Genomic DNA, 19,058 nt, shown 5'->3' with positions numbered 1-19,058 from the left:
TAACTACCTATGTACATGTGATTTGTTAGTTTTTTTTTAATTTTTTAATAAATTTGCAAAAAAAACACCAACCTTTTTCACACTGTCATAATGGCGTATTGTTTGTAGAATTTTGAGGGGGGGTGAATTTCAGCCATTTTGGAATAAGGCTGTAACATAACAAAATGTGGAAAATTGAAGCGCTGTGAATACCTTCCAGATGCACTGAATAGCACCAAGGACTCCTTTACATTAACAAACGTATAATGTTTTGAGTGTGGCGGAGTCTCAAGTGTGGTTATTTTATTCCAGTACCAAATATTTTTCTCCTTTACTAATGCATCAGCTCCAGCTAAGTCACACTGTTGCTTAATTGTGTCCTACACTCTGAATACTGAACAGTACGTCCAAGTAGAAGAAGGATGTGAAAAGGGATCTGCAGCAAGAAACATTAACACAACGTTAGTAACGCACCTTTTAAGAAGGAACACAAGTCACAGTAAAGTCACTAAAACTCACAGAGTAAAACTGGCTAAATTAAAATGTTACATAGGAAAACCACACAAGTTCGATTATTTCACATCTTTAACGCATTACATCTATAGAGTGATATTTGGTGCGTGACTCAGTGCATCAATGGAGGGTGAGAAATCCATTTAGGCTAAAACTGGAAGGGATGAATAAAGAAGTTGATCAAGTATCCTCTATCGGAACAAAATGCAACATTCTCCGCAGTTTGTTCTGTAAACAGGCCAGTTAGCCGCGTCAGGCCAAAGGCTGATTTGGCAAAACATTGGTTTGTGTATGAAAGTACGAGAAAAAATGCAGGTGAAAACCCAACTGATGGTCAGTTTGGTGTATCACACTGTGATACGAATAATTCCCTGAGACTAACACGAGTTGATGCTCTTCGTTTTGGGTTCCATGTCAGTCAATACTGACGTTCACCCGCCTGGGCAATAGTGGTCAGTTGTGAGAGAGCGGCTCAGCTCGGCACCCAGCTTTGAGAGGAGGTCTGTTTCGAGCTGGAGAACGCTGCTGAATTCCTGTTAGCCTTCTGCACAGGGGAGAAGCGGGACTCGAAGCTGAGGTCCAAACAATCTGCATCCATCAAATCATTGCAAATGATTGAGTCCATGTCGCACTCAAAGCAGCCACTGAACACATCAAGGTCCAGATCGGCAGGAACACGGTCCTGGCAGAGCTGCATAGAGGCATTCTTGCTGGGAGACTTCAGGTGCAGGTGTTTGGCCTCCACTTGACCAGCATCACCACTCAACCCTAAACCTCCATTTGGGCTTTGGGTCTGACCGGCACCAACGCGATTCACCAACACGTGGTCTTTGCGCAACAGCATCGCATTCCGGCGGGCGTTCTGCAGAGCAATGGCGGTGCTGGCCTGCGACATTAGCGGGTCGGTCTGAGTGAGCATGACGTTGCTATGGCTGTGAGACTCCAGACTGAGCATGTCCTGCAAAGCCTGATGGTCGCTGAAGTGGGAAATGCTGGAGAAGGTGGTCTGCTTGTTTTCTTGGATGGTCTGCATTGGCGACTGCCGCAGGCTTGTGATGGACGGCGGGCTAAAAAGAGGGCCGGTTCCATAGCTGCCAGATGGATTACCCAGACTGCTTCCCGAGCAGCTGAAGGTAAAAGCTGAGCTCCCTTGACTGTTGGATCCATTGTCTTCCTCCCCAGGAGGTGGTTGCTGCGATGCCGTCAGACTGATGTTGTCCAAAAGGTCATCCATCAGGTTATCAGGGAGCCCGTCATTAAGGTTCATGGTTCCAGCCAGGTCTGAGAGCCCTGTAGGACCGGTGGAGGGGGACATGCTGCTGGGACTGGAGTACAGCATCGGGGAGAGGGGCGAGTCATCATCAGGCACTTCATCCAGCTCCAGGTTGGCCAAAATTGGAGACAGACGACCGCTAATAGTGCTGGCATTGGAATTGGTTCGGGAGCGGAAATCTGTCCACGCATCCAGCTCATCACTACTGCGGGAGGTTGGGCTTCCTGTCCATTTAGAAAGACTTGAAGAGCTTTCTGAGCTGCCATCTTGGGAAGCCTGTAGCGAGGCTTTTTTCTTGTTGGCACGTCCTCTAGCTCCCTTGATGTACTTGCTGTTGTCCATGGATACAGCTCTTCGTCTGGGGGCTTTCCCTCCTTTACCACCCTCTGGGTTGACCGTCCACCAAGAGCTTTTCCCTGTTCCTTCATTCTGGACTTTCACAAAACGACTATGGAGGGACAGATTGTGTCGAATGGAATTCTGCAATAAAATTCAAGAAACAAAAGTTCAATTTAAAGAGGACCATTAAAATACATCATAACCTATCCACACAGCCATTATTCCCCGCACTAACAGAACTCTGCAACTCACAAATCTGAATTCACAACCAGGTCATAGCATATCAAATCACCCAGAGGGTCACTTGCTCAGATTCCCATGGAAGAGAGAATTTTTTTTTAATAAAATAAAATCACAGGTTCTCCTACACTAAAAGTATAGATACATCACAAATAGATCTGTATCTCTAATATTTATATATATTAAAAAATATAATATATAAATTTTAAGTAATTTTACACATTGCAAAATTAATTTTTCAGTCCAACTTCCGTGGAGAGCCTCGCCTATATATCAGATGGCCAATTATAACTGGCCAACTGATATATCTGCTGAGCCTTTCACCAACATATCAGTATTGGGGTCATTTTTGCTGATATGAAAACTTATTTTCCAGAGAAAACAAGGCAGAAAAACATACTGGCTGTTGGAAATGGTGTCATTACATAGTTTGTCCAACAGAGGGTGGTCGATATTATTTACAGTGTTATCAAACATGGCTGGGACCCCATCACCCCCTGGTCATATTAGCCACATGAGCAACCAGCTGACATTCATTTCCAATCAGAGTGGGCATTTTATAGTGACAACAGACCAGTGGTCACTATGCTGCCAGCCAGGTGGGACCAAAGCAGACTAGAAATCTATTTTATGTAAATGCTGAGCAGTGTGACATGGCAGCTACCAATCAGAGTGATGTACATTATATGGTTGTTGGTTATATTTATAATAACGGCTGTATAAACTGTAAAACATCAAGCATCATTTCTTTTTCATAAGGATTTGGAATCACTGCCATTTTTATGCATACAACAGCAGATATATCGGTAGCATAAAAATGTTTCACTCCCTATTATAGTATATTGATCACCCAAAAATCCATATCGGTCGGGCCCTACTTCAGACATTCACATCTCCTTTGATATAGCAGGTACAGCTTGGAAGCTTTGTGATTACAGCAAAGCTTTTCTGTAAAATTGAGAAATGTAATCAGATCAAGGGTCTCTTGTGCAGTTTTCGTACTGAAATGCTCTGAAAATGGCCAAAAAAAAAACAAAAAAAAAACCTATCAATATGTAACAAAATAACAGAGCTTCTCACCAAATATGACGGTAGATAAAGCAGTTTTTTCCCCCCTTACAATTATGACATGCCATGTGTATGCATTAACCATATTTGTTACTCTGATAGTGTCATAAACAAGTGCATTAATGAATATGCACAAACAAGAAACACTGAGTTTCCAAAACACTGAACTGGTGATACTTAATAGACAGTCAGCTTTTTAATTCCTCAGTGCATATGTTAAAAGCATTTGTCAAGTCTGAGGCCATGCACTGGTCCTGCCCTTTGCTACATGCATGACACCACTGAACCATCTTGGGTCCTGGATGGCAATCACGCAGGCAGACAACTGGCCCATCCCCACATCTCTAAGATATCCATCTATATAACCAACCCTGGTGTCCCGCCCAGGAGGATAGACTCCACCACGATGGGACGTCAGTCCAACATAGGTTACTTCCCCAACCAACATGGTACCCATTTACAGCTGGGTCAAGTGGGACGATGCAAATTACATGTTTTGTCCAAGGACACACACAGGTAGCATAAGCAGAATTCAAACTCAGGTGTACATATTGGCAGGCCAGCTCCTTATCCACCTGCTGTATCTAAGTCAGGTACTATGTAATATCCAACATTCTTGCATGCGGCCTGCTGGACATTTAGTGACGGTTGAAGATGGTTAAGGAGCAGGTGCAGTTGTCAGTGAGAGATGGATAGATTTTTTTTCTCAACATAACCCCATGGAAAGGATTTCAATTTCAATTTATTTTCATTTACATAGCGCCAAATCACAACAGAGTTGCCTCAAAGCACTTCACACAGGTAAGGTCTAACCTTACCAACCCCCAGAGCAACAGTGGTAAGGAAAAACTCCCTCTGAGGAAGAAACCTCAAGCAGACCAGACTCAAAGGGGTGACCCTCTGCTTGGGCCATGCTTTTCTTCTTTGTCTTTCGGCTGTTCCCGTTAGGGGTCGCCACAGCAGATCAATCGTTTCCATCTCACCCTGTCCTCTGTATCTTCCTCTGTCACACCAACCACCTGCATGTCCTCTCTCAGCACATCCATGAACCTCCTCTTTGGTCTCCCTCTTCTCCTCCTGCCTGGTGGCTCCATCCTCACATCCTTCTCCCTATATACCCTGGGTCCCTCCTCTGCACATGTCCAAACCATCTCAATCTCGCCTCTCTGACTTTGTCTCCAAACCGTCCCACCTGAGCTGTCCCTCTGATATGTTCATTCCTAATCTTGTCCATTCTTGTCACTCCCAAAGAGAATCTCAACATCTTCAGCTCTGCCACCTCCAGCTCTGCCTCCTGTCTTTTTGTTAGTGCCACTGTCTCTAAACCATACAACATAGCTGGTCTCACTACTGTTTTGTAAACTTTCCCCTTCACTCTTGCTGATATTCTTCGGTCACAAATCACTCCTGCCACCTTTCTCCACCCACTCCACCCTGCCTGCACTCTCTTCTTCACCTCTCTACCACACTCTCCATTACTTTGAACAGTTGACCCCAAATATTTAAACTCATCTACTTTCACCACTTCTACTCCTTGTAACTGCACTATTCCACTGGGCTCCCTCTCATTCACACACATGTACTCAGTCTTGCTTCTACTGACTTTCATTCCCCTTCTCTCCAAAGCATATCTCCACTTCTCCAGACTAGACTCAACTTGCTCTCTACTCTCACTACAAATCACAATGTCATCTGCAAACATCATAGTCCATGGGGACTCCTGTCTGATCTCATCTGTCAACCTGTCCATCACCACTGCAAACAAGAAAGGACTCAGAGCTGATCCTTGGTGTAATCCCACCTCCACCTTGAATGAGTCTGTCATTCCGACTGCGCATCTCACCGCTGTCACACTATTCTTGTACATGTCCTGCACTACCCTAACATACTTCTCTGCCACTCCAGACTTCCTCATACAATGCCACAACTCTTCTCTTGGCACCCTATCATAAGCTTTTTCTAAGTCCACAAACACACAATGTAACTCTTTCTGTCCTTCTCTGTACTTTTCCAACAGTATTCTCAGTGCAAACATTGCATCTGTAGTGCTCTTTCTCAGCATGAAACCATATTGCTGCTCACAGATCTTCACCTGTTTTCTAAGCCTAGCTTCTACTACTCTTTCCCATAACTTCATGCTGTGGCTGATCAGCTTTATGCCTCTGTAGTTACTGCAGCTCTGCACATCACCCTTGTTCTTGTGCTTGGGCCATGCTACAAAACATAAATCAACAGAACAATTCACGAACGAATATACAAGAAATGCTTGTAGATTTGTGACAGCAGTACTGAATGATTACATTAATTTGTACTATAGTGTATCTCATGAAGTACACAATGCAACATTTACATTGCTTATTACCATAGAGGTGCACACTCATGAGGGGAGGGTAAGTTTAAGTTTGACTAATTTGGCTTTTGGCTATATCAAACTAGTGAGTACAACACTATGCAACACGAGTGTCGCTGTGGTATTTGCATGTGTGCAATAAACATAAAAATGTAAAAACATCAAATTGTTGGTTCAGGCTTAAAACAGTAAAACCTACACTGCTGTAATAGAATATTGTGGCTGTTCAGACTTAGTGGAGCTCTGCTCTCATCGTGCTTTTGTGTCACTGAATCCTACATGGGTGTGTAGGATACGAACTGTACAGTGTTTAAAAGACAAACCACAAAGAGCAAACTCCCACCTTCTCTTCCCCCACGTCAGCAGTGCTGCAGCAGCCTTTGAGCAAAGCCTCGTTCTGAGCTGCGACTGGAGCAAAGCCAGTGCAGCCAAAGCCAGAATCCAGAGAGAAACACTGAGCTTCTCTCTCGCTGACCCACATCATTTATAGTCCGCTAAGAGATTGTTCTGCCTCACCATCGGAGAAGATGCAGACTTACAATATGTATGTGGATTCAGAGACTAGTCTCAAACATTTTTTAGTTCACACAAATGCTAGAATCTGCAGAGTGTAACCGCAGGTTGTGTTAGACAAGTGTTGTCGATTTTCATCTGGTTTTACACAGATGGCTGTCTTTTAGATGATCCCTGACACTTCACAAAGCAACTGCAAGAAAACGCTGATGTCAGCACCCTTGACAGCCCCAATCATTAACCATTTCCTTTGCAAGCATTAGGGCCAAACAAGCATCCAAAGACCCAAAATCCACAAGGCAGAAGATTCTGCACAGATTACCAAATCACCTACAGACTGCTCACATTTCTACAAAGAGGATTGGAGCAAAAGCCCCCCCCCCAACATTTACTGAATCCTCCAGGAATCAGCCTGCATATGACATCTACAGTTGTGTAGGATTACAATCCTATTCCCAGTCCCCCTGTCCAAATCTAAATCCTGCAAAGCTCAAAGCTTTCATCAGACTTGATTCCATGACAGATGAATTGGTTTTCCCATCTGAACTAATCCTTAAAAAGGGACAGATTGAAAAAAATAAATATAAAATGAAATCATACTGGAGACGGATCCCAGCTGGGAAGATGCCCCTCTGCAAATTAAATTGACTTTGCAGAGGTTGAATTTAATTAATAGAAGGCCACAGGTGGATTACTGCTTTTTGCTTAATTTGCGCAATCCTTCACTCGCGCTATTATGTACACTCATATTTTGACAGTGGCTCGGATCGTTTGCCATTCGACACCATATGGATGGCAGTACAATCCCTCTGCCGGCATTGGTCTTTACAAAGCATCGCCTTTATGACGTCATCGGCTCACCTTCCAGCCTGCAGAGCTGTTGCTGTCGCCTTTGTCCTTGAAATACGGCACAGACCTCACCATCCAGTCATAGATTTGGGACAGGGTCAGCCTTTTCTCGGGGGAGCTGTCGATAGCTTGCGTAATCAGATCCGCATAGGAGTAGTTCCCCCAGGCGTTCCTGCGGGCGGAGGATTTCCTCAGCTGTTGGGAGGCAGATCCGCACGGAGCCGCGGCGGGAGTCTGCGCTGCGGAAGGGGAGCCGTCGGCGGCCTCCTCTTTGCAGGAGCCGCGCTGGACCTCCACGGGCTGCGAGGAGGAGCCGCCGCCGCCTCCACTCTGCTCCCTGTCGGCTTCCTGGGCAGCGCCGCTCCCCGCGCCACCCTCATCACCCTCTTCTTCAGGGATGACGTCAGTGTCATTCGTCCCAGGCTTGCCCGCAGACTCCGGACAGGGCAGGGGCCACGTACACGAGCGGGGCCTTTTCTGGGGCTCGAAATCCGGATCGATCTCAACCTTTAAAGGAGGCTCGTTGGCCCCGCGGGAAGCTTCAGCCATGTTCCGAACTGGGCCGTTGCACAAAGGGTTACAGAATCACTCGGGTCGCATTCCATCGATGTGTGCAGGTTTCACGGACGGCACGTTTGCTCTGCACGATATGCAAATCTGCAGCCCGCACGTGTCCGGGCATTAACAAAACATTTCTCGCGGACGCACCGACGACCGTCAAAATGTGCACTCGGCGATTGACGCAGTGTCGAATCCGCACAGCGTTCCTTCACAAGCGCCGCCGTCCTGCAGCGTGAATTCCGCGACGCGCATAACCGAAGAAAGCGCACATTAGCGGCACCGCGACGGCTTTATCAGTCCGCACGCAGCTGCCATCTTGACCATTTCCTCCCCCCCACCAACTGCTTTATCAACCGTGCAGAGAGCTGCGCTTCAGATAGCGTCAAGGCGCAGATCGCCAGCCAGAAGGCTGTGCGTCAATCAGCCCGTCCGCTCAGCGCAAAAACAAGAACGGTGCACTCTGGCTGCACATCGCTGGCACGTCGAGGCAGGACAGCACGCTGTGCAGCGCCTGCACACACTTCATTCAATCTGCTGCTGTGTGGTTGGCGCAAACGCTCCAAATTGGGGGTGAGACCTGCCTCCTGAACTGCGCTGAAATTAAAGCGACAGTGTGCAAATGTCCGCTGGTAGTGACGTCACCGTGTGCAAATGACTTAACAGCGCACACGCTTTGAACTAAGATGATCTCTCTGAATGAGATGCTGAAGCTCCTCTTATACTTGAGTGGGGAAGAAAAATCATACAAAGGCTGGGTGACGGACATTAAAGGGGTCATATGATACACATTTTCAATATGGGCCACCAGTGTATTTAAAATTTTTCACCAATTATATATAAAACAAAAATTTTTAGGCCTCTTAAACACAGGCCATCTCTGGGACCAAGCTGGCTCGACTATGTATCTGGCAGGTCCTGACTTCAGTTGTGGACACCTTGGTGTTGCTCTCAGGATGGTGGTGAGTCGCAAACATGTGACAGTCCCTCTTCCAAAGACAGCAAATGGACTGCATTTATATAGCACTTTTCCATCTACATCAGAAGCTCAAAGCACTTTACTGCCATGCAAGGTGCTCACTACACACCAGGAGCAACTAGGGGATTAAGGACCTTGCCCAAGAGCCCTTAGTGATTTTCTGGGTTTGGCTGGGTTTTGAACAGAGAATCCTCTGGTCTGAGGCCCAATGCTTAAACCACTACACCATCACCTCCCCAAGATGAAGAACTAAAATATCGCAGAAAGGAGTTCATCATCCTTTTCCACAGCAGATGCACTGGAACAAATGTAGAATGGAGGTCAGTAAGACCAATGTTGAATTAATCAATCAATCAATCAATTTTTTTTATATAGCGCCAAATCACAACAAACAGTTGCCCCAATTAATGACTTCTAATGTGCCACTGAATGCAACATTAAGTTCCAAATCTTGTGGGTTGCATCTCAGTTCAAGGGCCATCCGTAGGAGGCTGCATTCATCGACTGCATGCATCATAGTGGTACAGCTTGGCTGTCTCATTTTGAAGGCTCCTTAGAATGTGGCCTTCTTACCCCCACAAATGAATGGATGCTGTAGCTCCTCTGAAAAAGAGAGCTTTAAATCAGAAGTGTCTGACTCCGTGGTATAACTCTCAAACTCGTAGCTTAAAGCAGATAACCCGTAAGTTGGAGAGGAAATGGCGTCTCACTAATTTAGAAGATCTTCACTTAGCCTGGAAAAAGAGTCTGTTGCTCTATAAAAAAGCCCTCCGTAAAGCTAGGACATCTTTCTACTCATCACTAATTGAAGAAAATAAGAACAACCCCAGGTTTCTTTTCAGCACTGTAGCCAGGCTGACAAAGAGTCAGAGCTCTATTGAGCTGAGTATTCCATTAACTTTAACTAGTAATGACTTCATGACTTTCTTTGCTAACAAAATTTTAACTATTAGAGAAAAAATTACTCATAACCATCCCAAAGACGTATCGTTATCTTTGGCTGCTTTCAGTGATGCCGGTATTTGGTTAGACTCTTTCTCTCCGATTGTTCTGTCTGAGTTATTTTCATTAGTTACTTCATCCAAACCATCAACATGTTTATTAGACCCCATTCCTACCAGGCTGCTCAAGGAAGCCCTACCATTATTTAATGCTTCGATCTTAAATATGATCAATCTATCCTTGTTAGTTGGCTATGTACCACAGGCTTTTAAGGTGGCAGTAATTAAACCATTACTTAAAAAGCCATCACTTGACCCAGCTATCTTAGCTAATTATAGGCCAATCTCCAACCTTCCTTTTCTCTCAAAAATTCTTGAAAGGGTAGTTGTAAAACAGCTAACTGATCATCTGCAGAGGAATGGTCTATTTGAAGAGTTTCAGTCAGGTTTTAGAATTCATCATAGTACAGAAACAGCATTAGTGAAGGTTACAAATGATCTTCTTATGGCCTCGGACAGTGGACTCATCTCTGTGCTTGTTCTGTTAGACCTCAGTGCTGCTTTTGATACTGTTGACCATAAAATTTTATTACAGAGATTAGAGCATGCCATATGTATTAAAGGCACTGCGCTGCGGTGGTTTGAATCATATTTGTCTACTAGATTACAATTTGTTCATGTAAATGGGGAATCTTCTTCACAGACTAAAGTTAATTATGGAGTTCCACAAGGTTCTGTGCTAGGACCAATTTTATTCACTTTATATATGCTTCCCTTAGGCAGTATTATTAGACGGTATTGCTTAAATTTTCATTGTTACGCAGATGATACCCAGCTTTATCTATCCATGAAGCCAGAGGACACACACCAATTAGCTAAACTGCAGGATTGTCTTACAGACATAAAGACATGGATGACCTCTAATTTCCTGCTTTTAAACTCAGATAAAACTGAAGTTATTGTACTTGGCCCCACAAATCTTAGAAACATGGTGTCTAACCAGATCCTTACTCTGGATGGCATTACCCTGACCTCTAGTAATACTGTGAGAAATCTTGGAGTCATTTTTGATTAGGATATGTCATTCAAAGCGCATATTAAACAAATATGTAGCACTGCTTTTTTGCATTTACGCAATATCTCTAAAATCAGAAAGGTCTTGTCTCAGAGTGATGCTGAAAAACTAATTCATGCATTTATTTCCTCTAGGCTGGACTATTGTAATTCATTATTATCAGGTTGTCCTAAAAGTTCCCTAAAAAGCCTTCAGTTAATTCAAAATGCTGCAGCTAGAGTACTGACGGGGACTAGAAGGAGAGAGCATATCTCACCCATATTGGCCTCTCTTCATTGGCTTCCTGTTAATTCTAGAATAGAATTTAAAATTCTTCTTCTTACTTATAAGGTTTTGAATAATCAGGTCCCATCTTATCTTAGGGACCTCGTAGTACCATATCACCCCAATAGAGCGCTTCGCTCTCAGACTGCAGGCTTACTTGTAGTTCCTAGGGTCTGTAAGAGTAGAATGGGAGGCAGAGCCTTCAGCTTTCAGGCTCCTCTCCTGTGGAACCAGCTCCCAATTCAGATCAGGGAGACAGAAACCCTCTCTACTTTTAAGATTAGGCTTAAAACTTTCCTTTTTGCTAAAGCTTATAGTTAGGGCTGGATCAGGTGACCCTGAACCATCCCTTAGTTATGCTGCTATAGACGTAGACTGCTGGGGGGTTCCCATGATGCACTGTTTCTTTCTCTTTTTGCTCTGTATGCACCACTCTGCATTTAATCATTAGTGATCGATCTCTGCTCCCCTCCACAGCATGTCTTTTTCCTGGTTCTCTCCCTCAGCCCCAACCAGTCCCAGCAGAAGACTGCCCCTCCCTGAGCCTGGTTCTGCTGGAGGTTTCTTCCTGTTAAAAGGGAGTTTTTCCTTCCCACTGTAGCCAAGTGCTTGCTCACAGGGGGTCGTTTTGACCGTTGGGGTTTTACATCATTATTGTATGGCCTTGCCTTACAATATAAAGCGCCTTGGGGCAACTGTTTGTTGTGATTTGGCGCTATATAAAAAAAATTGATTGATTGATTGATAAATCCAGTGAATCCTGCATGACACAAATAGTTCCAAAAATCAATGCAATTTTTTCACCCCAAGACAACAGAATCAGTAAATTTAAAATAATAATAAAAAAGAATAAAAGGTAAATAAACACAAAAAATGATTGCTAACCTATAGAGTACATCTACTACTACTTTCATGCAGCTGTCAGCAGAGGTGTCAAATCCAGCTTCAGAAAGTAAAAACCCTATATAGGCCCAACACCATAGTAGAAGAAACATGCCCATATCATGATGCTTGCACCACCATGCTTCACTGTCTTCACTGTGGCTTGAATTCAGAGTTTGGGGGTCGTCTCACAAACTGTCTGCGGCCCTTGGACCCAAAAAGAACAATTTTACTCTCATCAGTCCACAAAATATTCCTCCATTTCTCTTTAGGCCAGTTGATGTGTTCTTTGGCAAATTGTAACCTCTTCTGCATGTCTTTTATTTAACAGAGGGACTTTGCGGGGGATTCTTGCAAATAAATTAGCTTCACACAGGCGTCTTCTAACTGTCACAGCACTTACAGGTAACTCCAGACTGTCTTTGATCATCCTGGAGCTGATCAATGGGTGAGCCTTTGCCATTCTGGTTATTCTTCTATCCATTTTGATGTTTGTTTTCCGTTTTCTTCCAAGCGTCTGATTTTTTTGTCCATTTTAAAGCACTGGAGATCATTGTAGATGAACAGCCTATAATTTTTTGCACCTGCGTAGAAGTTTTCCCCTCTCCAATCAACTTTTTAATCAAACTACGCTGTTCTTCTGAACAATGTCTTGAACATCCCATTTTCCTCAGGCTTTCAAAGAGAAAAGCATGTTCAACAGGTGCTGGCTTCATCCTTAAATAGGGGACACCTGATTCACACCTGTTTGTTCCACAAAATTGACGAACTCACTGACTGAATGCCACACTACTATTATTGTGAACACCCCCTTTTCTACTTTATTTTACTAATATCCCAATTTCATAGCCTTAATAGTGTTCATATCATGAATGCTTGCTCTTGTTGGATTTGTGATCATCTACTGGTATTCCCCTGTAACAATAAAAAATATAATCAAAATCTGGATTAATCTTTCTAGTCACATAGCACTACTATTATTCTGAACACTACTGTACCTGTGCACCTAAAACAGATGATCTCAATAATTAGCTCATCCACCTGCCTGAAGAGCTGAACTAATTACAATCAGCTTGTTTATTGGGAAGATGGAACAAATATGTGGCAGGACTTTTACTTTCTGAAGCTGGATTTGACACCTCTGGCTGTCAAGGTTGTGAGGGATCAAGGTGTAGTGACAAGATAAGTTAATGGAACATACGCAAAACGGCCCGTGGGCCAGACCATCTTATTTCAGAACAATTGGCTTGGCCTGTGTGGTCTCTGAAGGCCAGATCCTCATAGAACACAGCATTCAAAAGGGCACAGTCCCTGAATTGAGAGACAGCATAATCTTTCCAGTTTTCATTGGCACTTTTTATAAATAGCCCTTCTACTTAACCCTGATGTTTTTATTCCTGAGATTTAATTTCATTCACAGTAGAAATGTCATGGACATTACAGCCACTCACTCCCTCTGAATTCTCTGGACAATGATCTGTGCTATTCACACAAGCTCAGTTGGACATTTGCAGACTTTTGGTGCTTTTAAGACAACTGTAAACTCAGAAAACCAGAGTTGGAAACTTTCAAGTTCCAAAATGTGTGCCTACTTTTGATGAACTCAGAAAACATGGATTCCCAGGGTAACAAGTTCAACCATTGTTGTTTTCTTTGCAATGAATACTTAAATAAGTGATTACAGCTGCTTGCTCTGGGTGAGAAAGATCAAAAATATCCCAGATGAGCATATTTGTAGTCTTGACTCAGCGACTTGATCAACTGCTGCAGATGTCTTTGCAAAACCCACAATGCTGACAATTTCACTAACATATCAGAGAAAAGTAAAAATTTGTTAAAAAAAAAAAAATTAAATTGCATTTGTAATATTCGTTTCAAAAGTCACCAAAGAGGATACGATTGTATTTCATATGACTTTAAGTTGGATAAATTGGAGCACTGAATTTAAAAAAATAATGGTAAATGGACTGCATTTATATAGCGCTTTTCCATCTGTATCAAACACTCAAAGCGCTTACAATTATGCCTCACATTCACCCCAATGTCAGGGTGCTGCCATACAAGGCGCTCACTACACACCGGGAGCAATAGGGGATTAAAGGCCTTCCCCAAGGGCCCTTAGTGATTTTCCAGTCAGGCACAGAAATAGTTTTTTCAGAGTTGGAGGTTTAATTTCCTACTTTACAGCATGTTATGAATATGGTGCTGGTAGCCTGTTCAATGTACAGGCCAAGTGTCTGTCTGCAGTCAAACGGAAGTCAAAGTCAATGTATAATATATTATATAAAGGCTGAGTGGATCCTTGTCATTTGATTGGTGCCTTGTATGTCACATGACATGGATTATTCATCCCATTTGTGTTGCATTGCATTTAGAGTGCAAATTTGGTTCCATGTATTTCATACCATTGCACGTGCACGCACGCACGCACACACACACACACACAAAATAAATCCACTGCACTGTAAACCATCTGGAGGCTGTTAGCAGGAAGTTAAAATGAAAAGCTGGACTAATTCTCTGATTTGGATGCTGTAGCTCCTCTGAAAAAGAGAGCTTTAAATCAGAAGTGTCTGACTCCGTGGTATAACTCACAAACTCGTAGCTTAAAGCAGATAACCCGTAAGTTGGAGAGGAAATGGCGTCTCACTAATTTAGATCTTCACTTAGCCTGGAAAAAGAGTCTGTTGCTCTATAAAAAAGCCCTCCGTAAAGCTAGGACATCTTTCTACTCATCACTAATTGAAGAAAATAAGAACAACCCCAGGTTTCTTTTCAGCACTGTAGCCAGGCTGACAAAGAGTCAGAGCTCTATTGAGCTGAGTATTCCATTAACTTTAACTAGTAATGACTTCATGACTTTCTTTGCTAACAAAATTTTAACTATTAGAGAAAAAATTACTCATAACCATCCCAAAGACGTATCGTTATCTTTGGCTGCTTTCAGTGATGCCGGTATTTGGTTAGACTCTTTCTCTCCGATTGTTCTGTCTGAGTTATTTTCATTAGTTACTTCATCCAAACCATCAACATGTTTATTAGACCCCATTCCTACCAGGCTGCTCAAGGAAGCCCTACCATTATTTAATGCTTCAATCTTAAATATGATCAATCTATCTTTGTTAGTTGGCTATGTACCACAGGCTTTTAAGGTGGCAGTAATTAAACCATTACTTAAAAAGCCATCACTTGACCCAGCTATCTTAGCTAATTATAGGCCAATCTCCAACCTTCCTTTTCTCTCAAAAATTCTTGAAAGGGTAGTTGTAAAACAGCTAACTGATCATCTGCAGAGGAATGGTCTATTTGAAGAGTTTCAGTCAGGTTTTAGAATTCATCATAGTACAGAAACAGCATTAGTGAAGGTTACAAATGATCTTCTTATGGCCTTGGACAGTGGACTCATCTCTGTGCTTGTTCTGTTAGACCTCAGTGCTGCTTTTGATACTGTTGACCATAAAATTTTATTACAGAGATTAGAGCATGCCATAGGTATTAAAGGCACTGTGCTGCGGTGGTTTGAATCATATTTGTCTAATAGATTACAATTTGTTCATGTAAATGGGGAATCTTCTTCACAGACTAAAGTTAATTATGGGGTTCCACAAGGTTCTGTGCTAGGACCAATTTTATTCACTTTATACATGCTTCCCTTAGGCAGTATTATTAGACGGTATTGCTTAAATTTTCATTGTTACGCAGATGATACCCAGCTTTATCTATCCATGAAGCCAGAGGACACACACCAATTAGCTAAACTGCAGGATTGTCTTACAGACATAAAGACATGGATGACCTCTAATTTCCTGCTTTTAAACTCAGATAAAACTGAAGTTATTGTACTTGGCCCCACAAATCTTAGAAACATGGTGTCTAACAAGATCCTTACTCTGGATGGCATTACCCTGACCTCTAGTAATACTGTGAGAAATCTTGGAGTCATTTTTGATCAGGATATGTCATTCAAAGCGCATATTAAACAATATGTAGCACTGCTTTTTTGCATTTACGCAATATCTCTAAAATCAGAAAGGTCTTGTCTCAGAGTGATGCTGAAAACTAATTCATGCATTTATTTCCTCTAGGCTGGACTATTGTAATTCATTATTATCAGGTTGTCCTAAAAGTTCCCTAAAAAGCCTTCAGTTAATTCAAATGCTGCAGCTAGAGTACTGACGGGGACTAGAAGGAGAGAGCATATCTCACCCATATTGGCCTCTCTTCATTGGCTTCCTGTTAATTCTAGAATAGAATTTAAAATTCTTCTTCTTACTTATAAGGTTTTGAATAATCAGGTCCCATCTTATCTTAGGGACCTCGTAGTACCATATCACCCCAATAGAGCGCTTCGCTCTCAGACTGCAGGCTTACTTGTAGTTCCTAGGGTTTGTAAGAGTAGAATGGGAGGCAGAGCCTTCAGCTTTCTGGCTCCTCTCCTGTGGAACCAGCTCCCAATTCAGATCAGGGAGACAGACACCCTCTCTACTTTTAAGATTAGGCTTAAAACTTTCCTTTTTGCTAAAGCTTATAGTTAGGGCGGATCAGGTGACCCTGAACCATCCCTTAGTTATGCTGCTATAGACGTAGACTGCTGGGGGGTTCCCATGATGCACTGTTTCTTTCTCTTTTTGCTCTGTATGCACCACACTCTGCATTTAATCATTAGTGATCGATCTCTGCTCCCCTCCACAGCATGTCTTTTTCCTGGTTCTCTCCCTCAGCCCCAACCAGTCCCAGCAGAAGACTGCCCCTCCCTGAGCCTGGTTCTGCTGGAGGTTTCTTCCTGTTAAAAGGGAGTTTTTCCTTCCCACTGTAGCCAAGTGCTTGCTCACAGGGGGTCGTTTTGACCGTTGGGGTTTTACATAATTATTGTATGGCCTTGCCTTACAATATAAAGCGCCTTGGGGCAACTGTTTGTTGTGATTTGGCACTATATAAAAAAATTGATTGAATTGATTTTTTTTTTCTGCACTGAGGAAATACAGTCCTTTTTTTGGTAGTACACACACGCACAAGTGCATCCCTTTTGTGTGAGCGGGATGACAGAAGTGAGACGATTTTAATTGAGCTAACTGATGGTGCTAGTTCTTGTAACACACACAAATAAATCCATTCCGCTATAAACCATCTGCATGTATGAAAAACTGATGTGACTTTTGGCTGGACTCAGGAACTACGCAGTCTTTTTTTTTTATGGAACTCCTAGGTCAGTACACAGCATCACTGGACTACACGTCACAATTTTGAACTTTAGCAGCAGTGGACAGCAAAATGTAATCCCTTTTCTGTTGTTTATAAATGAATAAAATATCAAATGACGAGGATCTGTTTTAGCCGTTATATGAAACAAATAATGAATGTTTTTACATTCTTTCAATGAAACGAATATTTCATGAGGTGAAAGCTGGAACATACCATTCAATGAGGCGATCAATAAACAATGTGATTGAGGCAAGCAAAGTTTTGTAAATGGAGAAAAAAAACAAAACAAAACAAAAAAAACCAAGCTTGTACAAGACAACTGATATGATTATGCAAACTGAGGGCCTGGTAAAATGTAGCATCCAGATTTCTAACAGTAGGATGAGCCAACAATGACAGAGCGCCAAAGTTCTCAATCACTAAGGGGACAAAGTTGATCGGGACACAAACAAGAACTTGAACTGTTCCTGTATTAAATGACGGAACATTAGCGTTGTCCTCCAGCTTTTGCATTCTGAGAAACCAACATTTTTTAACACTGCACCCAGTGAGTCAAAATTTCACACTCGAGAAATGTTTCTCAGAACGCAAAAGATGTAGAACACCACCCTATTTTTCCTGGATCAGGCTCAAAATGTCTCAAATCACCCCTTGTATCATCAATACTGTGAAGATTTTGAAAGTAAACCTCAAGCAATCAGCAGCAAAACTGGGTCTGGTTGTTGCTTTGTCTTCCAGTATGACAACGACCCCAAACAAACATCTCTCCTGGTTACGAACTACCTCCAGAAGAACAAGGTGAACATTACTGACTGGCCTGCACAAAGCCTCGACTTGAATCCCACTGAAAATCTGTGGGGTGAACTGAAGACCAAGGTCCATGCCAGAAGCCCAAATGTGGAGGAGCTTGAGGGATTCACCAAAGACAAGTAGGCTGGCATTCCTCAGGAGACATGTCTAAGACTTGTTGAAAACTACAGCAAATGACTGCAGACTGTTATCCACCAAAAATGACACACAATTGACTATTAGCATCAGAGGGGGATAATAATGTTGACCCTGGTAGTTTTTGGTTTGAAGAAATAATTTAGTTTCAGCGTGCAAAGTAAAATAATGTAAGAATCTAAAATAAAACTAGGATGTTTAGAAACTCTGTGTTGAAAATTCCTTGTTCTAATTTAAAAAAAAAGCACTTGGGAAAAATCTGAAGAAAAATTTCATAGGGGGCTAATAATTTTGTCATTGTGTATATACAGTAGTGTTCCGAATAACAGTAGTGCTATGTGATTAAATAAATAAAATGGACTGCATTTATATAGCGCTTTTCCATCTGCATCAGACGCTCAAAGCGGTTTACAATTATGCCTCACATTCACCCCAATGTCAGGGTGCTGCCATACAAGGCGCTCACTACACACCGGGAGCAACAGGGGATTAAAGGCCTTGCCCAAGGGCCCTTAGTGATTTTCTGGACTCAAGCCCAACACCTTAACCACTAGACCATCACCTCCCCCAAAGGTGAACATTACTGACTCACTGACTGAATGCCACACTACTATTATTGTGAACACCCCCTTTTCAACTTTGTTTTTTTTTTTTTTTTACTAATAACCCAATTTCATAGCCTTAAGAGTGTGCATATCATGAATGCTTGGTCTTGTTGGATGTGTGAGAATCTACTGAATCTTCTGGTACCTTGTTTCCCATGTAACAATAAGAAATATACTCAAAACCTGGATTAATCTTTTTAGTCACATAACATTACTATTATTCTGAACACTACTGTATAAACTCTACAGCTTTAACCTGTAATTGGCTTAATTTATGAAGACGAATGAAGGATTTCTGGAAAACATTTAAACAGAAATACTTTCTTTTGAAGCTTCACAGCCTCAGAACTTCCTAAAATACTTTCTTTTCATTCTCTAAATATTTATGAATGAATGTTTGAGTGCATCTGTAAAAGAATGACCTAAAACATTTCAAGAGACCCATCAGTGTAAATAATCACAAATAAACATACAGCCTCCAAA

At 42.4% G+C, this 19,058-nt stretch overlaps 1 protein-coding gene across 1 annotated transcript; it reads right to left on the bottom strand.

Annotated features, from left to right (window-relative positions):
* Positions 1-444: 444 nt before the first annotated feature.
* Positions 445-7,826, bottom strand: foxo3a (forkhead box O3A). Its single transcript, XM_034160049.1, has 2 exons — positions 7,137-7,826; positions 445-2,245 (listed from the first exon to the last, which is right to left on the bottom strand). Exons 1-2 carry the CDS (start codon positions 7,671-7,673, stop codon positions 965-967), a joined length of 1,818 nt encoding a protein of 605 aa, XP_034015940.1. The 5' UTR covers positions 7,674-7,826; the 3' UTR covers positions 445-964.
* Between the last annotated feature and the right edge of the window lie 11,232 nt (positions 7,827-19,058).

Source organism: Thalassophryne amazonica, chromosome 19 (assembly GCF_902500255.1).
Source record: "Thalassophryne amazonica chromosome 19, fThaAma1.1, whole genome shotgun sequence".
NCBI lineage: Eukaryota > Metazoa > Chordata > Actinopteri > Batrachoidiformes > Batrachoididae > Thalassophryne > Thalassophryne amazonica.
This window is presented reverse-complemented; position numbering and strand designations above follow the sequence as displayed.